At 41.7% G+C, this 11,469-nt stretch overlaps 1 protein-coding gene across 2 annotated transcripts in view; it reads left to right on the top strand.

Annotated features, from left to right (window-relative positions):
• The first annotated feature begins 102 nt into the window (after positions 1-102).
• Positions 103-11,469, top strand: part of prkar1b (protein kinase, cAMP-dependent, regulatory, type I, beta) — a 65,211-nt gene continuing 53,844 nt past the window's right edge. Inside the window, exons 1-2 of one of the 2 annotated variants that reach the window (XM_069702811.1) lie at positions 103-243; positions 1,879-2,069. In XM_069702811.1, the coding sequence (XP_069558912.1) occupies positions 1,893-2,069 (177 nt within the window). In that variant the 5' untranslated portion in view covers positions 103-243; positions 1,879-1,892. The remainder of the gene's footprint in view (positions 244-1,878; positions 2,070-11,469) is intronic. The other variant, XM_069702812.1, reaches the window with a different exon arrangement.

Raw genomic sequence — 11,469 nt, 5'->3', positions numbered from 1 at the left:
CTTCTGTTGGCCTCGAGAGAGAGAGAGAGCGCGCGCGAGAGAGAGAGAGAGAGAGAGAGCGCGAGCGCCGCTGCGGTCGAGAAGATGACAGATTGACGTCATCGGGACTGACGCAGAGAGAGCAGAGGTAGCAGAGGCAGCAGCAGCAGCAGCAGCAGCAGCATCCCTGCTAACAAACGGTACCTCATCAATCTCCCACCACCAGCGAGGTGTTTTCTCACTGAGCATCCTCCACAAATAACGGTAGGGACACACCGGCGAGAGCACCGACCGGACCGCGTTTACGTAGCATCGGTTTAGACGAGGCTTTCGGTAGTGTTTGTGATCTTTGGTAGTAATTCCCCTTCGTTGGTGGTTTTGGTTGTCATTGTGTGAGGTTGGCAATGCTAGCTGTGTTAGCTGCCAATTGAATGCAGCTGGACGGTGTCATCACAAGCTCCACAGTTTACATGAAAAAAAAAATATATATATATATATATATGATGGCTGGACACTGGTATAGTATTTGTCGAGAAGACACTGCATTCGGTAGATCTCCTCCCCAACAGTCATACCCGGTTATTATTTATTATGCAGTCATAACCATGTCGTAGACGTGCTTTCCCTTTGAGGAAGTGATACATGGCAGTCAACAGCTAGCTGCACCTGCTCAGCTTCCTGGCTTGCCATGAGATATGTTGCTCTGTTATCTGAAATATCTGTAGTCTGACATAATCGTCGCTGTTGTCAGTTCTTACACACTATTACATAACTTACTTTGCATCCACCTGCTGAAGTATTTACTTTCGCAAATTAAAGCAGCATTTTCCAAAAATGTGCATCCACAAAAACGCATTTAAAGGACATACAAGGTCGTGCATTGGTATTTTAAATATTATAGCACGAGGTGTATACCCTTATTTAATCTGTCAGACAATGCAAATGATTGCTTATGTTGTTTTAAGTTTAGCCGCAATGTTTTGTGTGGTCTTTCCGTCACCTGCCCACAAACAGGGACTAAGGTTAAACCCTGATTACCCCGTAAATTAAAACACAACGAATAACAGTGTGTCATCGCAATGATCCAAATATCACAAAACTGCAGTATTGCCATCAACCAGTTGCTCATTGAATTGCTGCGTGGCCCCGATGGTGCCCTACAGCGCTTTTCAAAACCGCGGTCTGCGGGGCGAGTTAGACTGTTTGAAATGTTCGATGCTGCTCAAGAAAATGCTTGTCTGGATACTGAGAGCACCTCTAAGTGCCTTGTGTCTGTTTGGAATTGTTTAGATAATATCATAAACAGGCCCAAACTGTCTTACTATGATCATTTTGTATTTTACTTGTCTCAATTGGTTAGTTTATTCCATGTACTAATATATGTATTAACATCAAGTTCTTATTATTATTTGTAGCCCTAGGCTCAGGTGATTTTTCCTGTCTGGCCCTCGTGCAGTTGAGTTAGAATAGCCGTGGTGGTAGTACTTTATGTAATGCAAGTAATCTTATAATTGACAAAATTACATTTTCATGCAGCGTGCATTGTCATATTGCCTAACCACACAACCAAGGTACTAACTTTATTATTGATCTTTACAAATTCTTTGATTTTTTTTTTTTTTCAACTAAGACGCATACACCTGCAACAATTACCGTGATTATCATGTTCATGTCATGGGATCCCTCACCGAAAACATAAGCAACAATCCATTCCTCCTCCATTCCCCCCCCCCCCTCCTCCGTTCCCTTCATATCTTACTGTATGTGCTCCCTACTCGTGTTTTTTTTTTCTGTTCTCCTCATCCCTCCTCTCCCCTGCTGTGCCGTTCTACCCCCTTCTCTGTTCTGCTTTCCCTCCCCTCCTCTCATGGTCCACCCTGTTCTCTCCCACTGCCACAGAGATAAAAGATAAGATGGCCACCTCCTCCTCCTCCACTCTGGAAGAAGACGAGAGTTTGAAGGGCTGCGAAATTTTTGTGCAGAAGCACAACATCCAGCAGATCCTCAAAGAGTGCATTGTGAACCTCTGCATCGCTAAGCCTGAGCGTCCTATGAAGTTCCTGCGGGAGCACTTTGAAAAACTGGAGAAGGTTGGTGATAACAAAGTTCTGTGCTCATATGACTTAAGTCTGTCAATTTGAACCTCTGTTCGTAATGTGAGGGTGTTTGTCGACTGCTGTTTGTGTGTGGTGAGCTTTAAGGTGTGTTAACGTGTATATGATGTGTGACATGCATTTCCATTGCCGTTTGTGCTAACTAAGCAGTGTTTCTCGTCATATTCCTCTGTGTCCTTATATGGACTGTGACAATGAAATAGCATTTACATTTTAATAAGTGGTTATCACAGGCTCTGTTAAAAGGTGGAAGGCTCTTTCAATCAAATATCCCATTAAGTGTCCTGGTATTTTAGCACACAGTGACTGAAACTGTTTTATTTGTTTGTTAGGATAGAGCTGCTCAACTAAGATTTGTAACACTGTGTGAAGAGACAAAAAATATCTCAGCTAGCTACAATATTAAAGACAGACTGTACTCAAGCTCCTATAAAAGAGCTTTCATTTTCCATCCTATAATAGGAGAACCCATCAGGGAACGTGAGAAGAGCACCCATAAAAGGCCAGTGTCCTGCTCGCAGACTCAGACAGCAGACTTTTTGTATCTGCCTGTCTTTCTGTCTGTCAGTCTGGCTATCTGTCGGCAGAGGGTCAAGAAGAGATGACACGTTCATTAAAAGATAACAGCTGCACAGAGGAGAGGAGAATTTTTTTGGAATAGCGAGAAAAGAGCAATCATAACTAGAAAACAGGTTAAAACCTCTGCAGCACATTCCCTGTGGTTCACAAACAACGTGACCGCTCAGTGTTAGAGAGTGTGTGCGCGTGTCCCTTTTCACCTAATCTGATGTCCCTTGCTGGCACCACTGCAGCAGCAAAATGTTTTTTACATGAACGTTGCTTCCTTAAGTCTTTCTGTATTTAGAAGTAGCCTATTAGATTAAATAACCTGGAATTTATTAGTATGCCCATCATATTGCTTTTAAAAAAAAATTCAAAACAAAAAGATGAAGTATCATAAAACATTCAAATCTTCCACTATTTAGCCTGAATGGATGTTCTTTTGTTTAGCTTCCATCATGCAGTGGTACAGTTGGAAGTTTGCTCATGAGCAGATCATAAGATTTTTTGTTTTTTGTTTTTAACAATAGGCTCTACTCTTACACTACGAGGTCACCAAGGCGTCAGAGTTTGAGCTGGAGGCTGCTGATGGTGACCTGAGGAGAGTGTAGCCTTGGAAAGAAATCTCTAACAAGAGAAGTGATTGTGGAGAGAGATCAAATACAGATACAACGGGAATGAAGTTCACTATCCGAATATCTAGAGGAGGGTTTTCATCCCTGCTGCAGTGGCGTGTGGATGCGTGTCCTAGCATGTGAGAGTCATCTGATTTGGTAAATTATTAACACGAGTGAGATTTTTGTTCTTTTTTTTGTTTTTCTAATGAATTAAATGCTTCATCAAGTAAATACAAGTAATGCTTTTTCAGTATGATCACGGAATTTCTTCAAATATTTTTTTAATCATTTATTACTGTGAAAAAAAATAAATCCAAGCAGTGCAGTCAAACTCTCGCTTACAACCACAGTTTGTACCTAAGTCTAATTTGTTGGGACAGAACGTACACAAAGATCAAGCTCAAGCTGTTCTCTTTTTGCTTGATGTCCTGCAACCAGTTTTGTGTTTGCATCTGTCAGCTTTTCAGAATCAGGAGCAGTTGTCATCACAGAGTTACACGCAGGGACACTCATGCCCCTTTTCCACTGAGTGTTAGCTGCGTGGTTTGACTCTATTCAATGACTTTTTTACATCAGGCAAAACTGTACCTGGTACTTTTTTTTTAGTATCACCTTTGCCAAGGTTCCAGTTGAACTGAGCTGATACTAAATGGTGACCTGAAAACAGGGAGAATCATCACACAGGACTTCTTGAACATTCCCGCCATTGTTAAATAGCCACGTTACTATAGTGGCTGCAATGTTTTCTGTTCATCAGACGACTCGATTAGATGGCAACCCGCAAAATCACCCCAAGGTCAAGTGAGGAGGTGGAGACGTTTCTATGTTTGGTTGCTAATGATATCCAACAATGTCCCCGTTTGTGTTGCGTTGAGGATGACGTCACAGTATTTTCATGCGGTGCCGATACAACTATCAGCTACACTGATAGGATTATTATCTGTAGTGGAAAATAAATACCCGAAAATAACCTGATATCAAAAGAAACTGGAGTCAAGTAGAGTAGAGTTAGAACTGGCTGTGGAAAAGGTGCATTAGCATCAAAATGAGCACAGCACTGATAGAAGCGCTACTGCTACCGTTACTGGGGACTGTAATGCTGCGTAGGCAGAGAGGCAGCATGAATATTAATGGAGGTGATAGAGCTCAGCAGAAGCAAGTTGTGAACGAGTCATGATATAAGCTGACATGTTGTACACCTGCCCTACGTGCATCCCATCACAATAACAAATGAGCTTCCAAGATTCTTGTATTGTGATCAAACCTCTATGTTGAGAAAGTCCATAGTGGGTTTGTTAAAAAAAAAAAAAACAGGCCTACATTTTTTTCATGAAAGTTCAAGTGCTTATGTTACATTATTCACAAGTGAGTGACATAACGTGCTTAAGAGGAACATTGAAAATATGAATTTATATTGGAGGATTAATTACCTTATCTAAATCACTACCTCTGAAACAAGGTACAGCACACGTTCATGCTCTGGTTTACAGTGGCACCAGTGCAATCTGTATAAGTGGCCGGGCCACAGTATTGCATGTGAGGTGCTCTCTGCAGAATCCTTCTCAGCCTTTGCAATACATTATAATGTGTTCTTGTCTTGTTGCCTGTGCTGCAGAAGCTACACTCTTCAGGCAGGTATCACAATATTGTCAGTGCTGCTGGTTACACACAGCACTGAAACAGCCTGCATCCACCTGTAAGCTGATTACGGTCTCCTATTAGGGGTGGAAATTTGTCACGACAATCTCCCTCTGTGCAGGACAAGTGTGTGCTGCAGCAAACAGGCAGACAAAATAACAATAGTCCGACTGCTTAGATGATTGCAAAACAAAAAACCTCGATATCATAATTTTCTTGACTTGACAGGAAATATACATTTTCATAATTGAAAGAAATTTGGTTGGGAGCGTATCCTATTAGGACACATCCTGCACCTCTAATGTTGTCAGTGTGTGAGCTCTGAATCTTTGACTTTTTACCAGCCTGATGTGTAGAAAGGCACGCAGGTTCTTTTACTTATTTTGCTGGTGCACTGTTTTGCACCTTGTGAGGCTGCCTTAAATTGTTATGTTGTTGAATGGTGGTCAGTGAAATCCCCTGATGTATACAAGTGGTTGAAAGTAAAAAAAAAATAATAAAAAAAAAAATAATAATAATATGAAGACTTCATACATGTCCACAGTTGCCCAACACTATTCCAGTCAAGCCATCCAAATCTGGGCTTACGCTGTTGTGAGGTCAGTCATTCGTGGAATTGAAACAGGCCATGTATGCTTTTGCGGTGTCCCAGTTATTTAAGAGGCTTATTGTGTTCCTTTCCTCCAGCTCTGGGGAACTTTGATGGCAATATTTCATTCAAAAAGCCATGTCCATTTTACCTGAATTTCGGGCAGCAGATAAAACATTGTTGCCATCGTATTTTCTGAAGTCTGCATTGCTATTCTTTTCTTAAGGCTTATCTCTGTTCTGTTTCTCAAAATCTTTTCCTTAATGTCTCAAATCTTTTGTTTCTCAGGAAAAAAAAAAAAAAAAAACTTTCAATGTGGGAAGACTATTTTAAATGATTTTGTAGAATCCGAGGTCTCAGTTCTCATTTCTGATTCTGGCAGTCTTTTAGAGTAGGTAGCTCTCAAGCACTCAAAGACAAAACAGAAAATACACCTTTTTCATGACATTTTCTCCTGTATTTCACCCTCTGCGTTTGTTTGCGTTTGCCTTTCTTCTCTCAGCCATTTTCGTCAAGGCAACTATAGAGGATAGATAGACTGTAGTCTGTCCTGTGTTCAATGAGCCCCTTTATTCACAAAGTTTATTCCCTCTGCCCTCTGATGTGTTCAGGTTTTTTTCTGTATGCCAATTAGATCACTGGAGCATTCTTTCTCCTCTTTCGCCAGACTTGAGCTCATTTGAAATCTGCACAGGATCCATTTCATACAGCACTTGTGTTCTTATCTGGAAAATCTGCTTTTCTGCTTCGGTTTCTCCATTGTCTGCCATCTCACTCTTTTTCATTGATGTCATGTTTTTTTTCTTTCTGCCGTCCTCTACAGACTCACTCTCTTTTCTTTCTGTCTTTCGACCTGTCTTGAGAGCGCACCAAATCATCAGTATGACTAGTTTGTTTTTAACTTTTGTCTTGGTGTTTTGGTGTTTTGGCATGTCTTCGGTCCTCAGCTGATGTTGTGAATGGAAAAATAACAGGTCGCCCTCGCTCCCTTTCATCCTGCCTATTTGTGCATGGCAATGATGCTTTTGATCTCCACAATAGTAGCTTCAGATGGGTGTTCTCGACTCCCCATCTCTATCAGCTCAGCTCAGCTCAGTGTGTAATTGCAGAGAAGTGAACCTTCATTTTTGGCACACTACATTGTAGAAAGACAAAACATTTCTGTGTCGGCTTAGCTGACTGAGCTGAGAGGGCAATCTTTTAACAGCCGTTTTCTATTTGTCAGTGTGTTTGGCACTGTTGTTTTCCGTGAGCCTGCAGTTGAAAATGTGTAAGTATGCTTAAAGATTGTTTCTTATCAATAAAAAAGCTTGTTATGGCATTACATTACTGGGCGGCACGGTGGTGCAGTGGTTAGCACTGTCACCTCACAGCAAAAAAGCTTCCGGGTTCAAATCCGGTCCTGGGCCTTTCTGTGCGGAGTTTGCATGTTCTCCCTGTGCTTGCGTGGGTTCTCTCCGGGTTCTCCGGCTTCCTCCCATCATCCAAAAACATGCACCTCAGGTCAGGTTACCTGGCGCCGCGCTAGTGGCAACCTGCTGCAGCATCTCCCCCCTGAGAGCCCCCCTGCTGTAGTGAAGAAATTTCCCCTCGGGGATTAATAAAGTGTATAAAATCAAATCAAAAATTAAATACAGCTCTGACGACCGGCCTATTAAAACAGTGATTAACAAAGAATTCATGTCAAATAGACAGGATTGATATTTGCAGTCCTTTGTGCCTGTTTGAGCGTGCATAGTACTGTAAGTGATCACTCCTGCAGAAATCTGTTTTTGGTGGTCAAAGGAATGCTGCACTAAACTAGAAATGGTGACTAATAGCCTGTTGGGCATCATTACAGATCTGCCCAACAGGCAGCATCAGCTAAAAGAGCCAGGACTGAATGCGTGACTGTGGATATGTCACTCAGGAAGTGGACAGCTGGCAGCACAGATGTTTTCTTGAATTAGGCATTTTGCATCTTTACCGGGCTTAACAGTGTGTCCTGGTATCTTAGAACTGCTGTTGCTAGCTTTGTCTACTGAAAATCCACCATGTACTGGTTGCATGTCTCCACCCTTTCTTCTTTCTCTCTGTTGCTTTGCATGAGAACATATCTGATGACTTAAGATGTGTCTCTCTCCTTCTGCGATTTTCTATGCAGCTATGTGGGACTCAACACTTTGATCTTTACATAATGTACCATCTGCAGTGGTAACTACGTTTTCTGTGCCTTGACAGCCGTCACTCCTCAACTCCATCTGTATGTCTGTAATGCTTGGACATGAGTCTAAGCAAGCACCATATTTGGGTGAGTACAGCCTTAGTCCTGCTCTTCTGTAGGTTTTGTACACTAATTACCCCTTTATCTTTCTAATTATCCTATATTAGCCTTGTGGGAGGGGGGGGGGTGTTTATTATTTTTTGAAGAATGTTTGTAGAAAGTTTTCATCAGCAACTTTTTTCTGCTGAATGGTGAAAATACGGAAAACTGTTAACACTGAATTCTTTATTCTGACAAATTTGAACATTCACTACATCATGTGTGTTTTGAGCATCAAAAACTAATACTATTTACTTTAATTGTATTAATGTGGTGGCATACTTTCTAGACAAACTATCCACTTAATTACCATGTTTACCATAAATAACAGTTTTTTCTTATTTGAGTTTACTGAAACTTTCCTGCTTCTTCTATCTGTGCTTGTGCTGGTATGTCTTTCTATAATTAGCAGAATGCCCCCTGTGTTCTTTACCCTCACAGGGTTATCATAAGTTTGTTTCTCGTGCTTCACTCCTGGCTTTTTACAGTTTCTTCCTTATTCCGATTCTCTCTCATCTTTTCATTCCTCCCCTTTTCCTCAGGGGCCGTGGCCCGGCAGTCTGTGTTTCATAGTTTTCATAATGTTCCTTTGTTTTCTCCCATCATCTAACACATATCCTTTGTTGTCCCACTCAAACTTGCTATATGTCTTCAGTTCTCCATCCCCAAACTTGAAAAAAAACACATTTCCATTCAGGAATCCATTTTTTGCCTTTAGAATACATTTAAAATGTGGTTTTATTGACTATTTTAGCATCATTAAGTTTGTCATGTAAGACAAATACAAACCCTGCTTTATCAGCTCTGTTTGTGAATGAGCCCTATCGCATTATGGAGGTTCTTTACTCTGTCTGTCACTGTTGCAGTCAGTCAGTCACTGTCTCCCACTCCTATGTAAGACGAGAAGCCTTTCTGTGCTGCCAGCCATTCAGCTGTCACCAGGACCTATCATAACAAATCCACCAGTTCCTTCAAAGGCCTCTGATTGACAATTCGTCAGGAGGGTTTGGTTGTTTGTTGAGTCTGCTGAGAGCATTTAGAGGAGAATTATGTGTAGCTTTGGGATTATCTCCCCTATCTTCTACCCTCTCTTTTGTTTCTTTTACTTTGTCTCGTTTCCTGCTTTAGATCAGTGCCAGTGGTATGCATACATGCAGCATTTTAGCAGCAAAGATCTAGAAATCTCAGTTCAGTTCAGCATCACAAACAATCTGTCGTATGCACAAAGACTTGCAAAGTTTTGTAGCACCGGTGTAATTAGTGTCTCCAGCCTCTGTGTTCACTCATCACCACCATGCTGGGAGCAGTGCAGTCTGTCAGATCAGCCTGTGTTGAGCGCAGTGACCCAGGCCTAAACCTCCTCATCCCTGGCTCACCTTGGGCCCCTGCAGGTAAATCAGACCCCCAGCCCGTCTCCACGGTGGTCCTTCTTTGTCCTCTCTCATCTGCCCGTTGCATCCCTCCACCTTTCCCTACCACTCTAAGGTTTGTGTGAGAAAAAAAAGATATGTTCAGAAAATAAACAGGATTGCAACAAAACATGTTAGCCTGAGCAGTAACACAAGGTCCCATCCAAATATAATAAAGTTTGGTAAAGTAGTCAATTTACCTGTTACCAGGCAGACTTGTTGGTTTCCAATAATAGACTGCTAAAAAAATTCAAGGACTGCCACTAACAATGATCAAATAATTATCATATTATTTTCTTGATTAATTGGTTAATTTGTTTTGTCTACAAAATCGATCATCGTGAATTTTAGTCTCCCCGTTTTGTCAATCAGAGTATTTACAAAAACAATGTTGCCACGTGCTTACGTCATAGGCTCCACTGTAGCCTCCTCCGTCCCTGCTTTTACAGCTGTAAAACAGTGGATAAATGTTTTTTTTTAGTGTCACAACCCCAAAATGACTCAGTTCAGTCCAATAACATTTGGGAAGTCTAAAAAGCTGCACAAATGGGGATTATTGTTTCCCCATTCCAGTTGGCATAGGGCTAAACTGGAAGTTAGCCAGCTTCGGTGCCTGTAGAGGAAATCCATTATGCTTTTATCCAGCTGGTGCTCGAATGTCTCACCAGACAACAGATTTAAAAAGTCTGCACTCTTTGCAATACAAAGAGATTTTTCTGGCACTGATTGGCTTAATCAACACTGTGTGAACTCATCTGTCTCATTCATTTATATGTAAAAGTCCCAAAATTCAGAACAAAATGTTTGATGACTCTTTGGCTGTGTCTGTGCGATATTCCAGAGACAGTAGTATAATACAGTTACTCCATACCAGATGCTCCATTGTATGGACAAAATGCCTGCAGATTTAACGGTTTTATTTTAGAGTTGAGACGTAGCTGTGGGGTTGAGGTCACAATAACTGTTGGGTAAAGGTTAAGTTTTAACAGGTAATCTTGTACGTTGACATTAGTGAATTAATACACCCAATGGGGAGTTGCCATGTGGACAGTGGGACTAGTTTGTGTGCGTGTGCGTGTTGCAACGATAAATAGCGTGAACATGATTTCATAGCACTCTACACACTCGCAGAGCTAATACAGCAGTGAACTTTCTGTCCATTGTAGTGCTGTAATGGTGTGGAACAGAGTGTTGAGTAGACTGTTAGCTCCGCTGGTGGATCAACTCTGCATGCTTCATTACCTGTGTGTGTGTGTCTGTGTGTGTGTGTTTGTGCGGCACCTTGTTGTTTTTATGCTTTCGGCCCCAGCAGTGGAGAGTGAAACTATCTATGTCACCGGACGAGGCTACTTAAGGTAACCACTTATGGATGTTTCCTTTTTCTCTCGCTAATATCAGAAGTTAACTTCATGGAAGAATGGATCTTTTGAGCTATTTGTGCACCGAACCCACTGATCCTTTCTGATTAGTTGAATGCTTTTGTTCTGAGCCTGATGGGTGGCTGGGCTGATTATTATTGGTGAGTCACAGGAACAGAGTTAGTCATAACTTTTGTTCATGTCTGCTTGGTGCAAATTGGTTCAGGGATTGAACAAAACAGAATAGACCCATTTTAATATGAATCATAATGCATAAATTAGTTTAAATTGGAATTGATGGTTTTAATAACAGTGACTCGGAGCGAGTGTGTGTGGAATAGGATTTGTGTCATCTTTTGTCCGTGTCTTCATTCTTTAATCTCTGACCCATAGCCACTAATGGAAAACCCTCTTTTTAACGAGCTTTTGTGTCCTGCCTACGCCTGTGTCCTCTGTCTCCTCTCCTCTCTTTTTCTGGCACACAGCCGCTGATGATGACGCAGGGAGAGCAGAGAGGAGAAGGGGGAAAAGAGTAGGGCAATAGTACTAATTCTACAGAGGAAAAGTATATGACTGCATAAAAAGAACGCAGATGCATTTTGTCTATCTGCTCTACATAGCGCTGCAAATAATAAACGCCGTCTTCGACTGCCTTGTCTATGTGTTGTTACAGAGCAGCTTAAGGAAGAAATGCTCAGTCTCTATTGCAGTTAAAGCCACATACAAGCTGTTTCTAGCTCACCTTGAATTAACAAAGCCTCCTCTGTAGACACCTTTACACTTATAAGACGTCACAGGCACAGGCACCACAACAATATGAGGACTTGTTAGTGCTAGGAACAGAGCCTTCACTTGATTGCTGACCCTCTGACATAAGAGGAAAGCGTGTGGGCAGTCGGGAG

Source organism: Brachyistius frenatus, unplaced genomic scaffold, assembly GCF_029030835.1.
Source record: "Brachyistius frenatus isolate BFR_SWC_R1_liver_20210118 unplaced genomic scaffold, ASM2903083v1 Contig_43, whole genome shotgun sequence".
NCBI lineage: Eukaryota > Metazoa > Chordata > Actinopteri > Embiotocidae > Brachyistius > Brachyistius frenatus.
The sequence above is the reverse complement of the archived record's forward strand: the minus strand, read 5'-3'. Positions and strand labels throughout refer to the sequence as shown.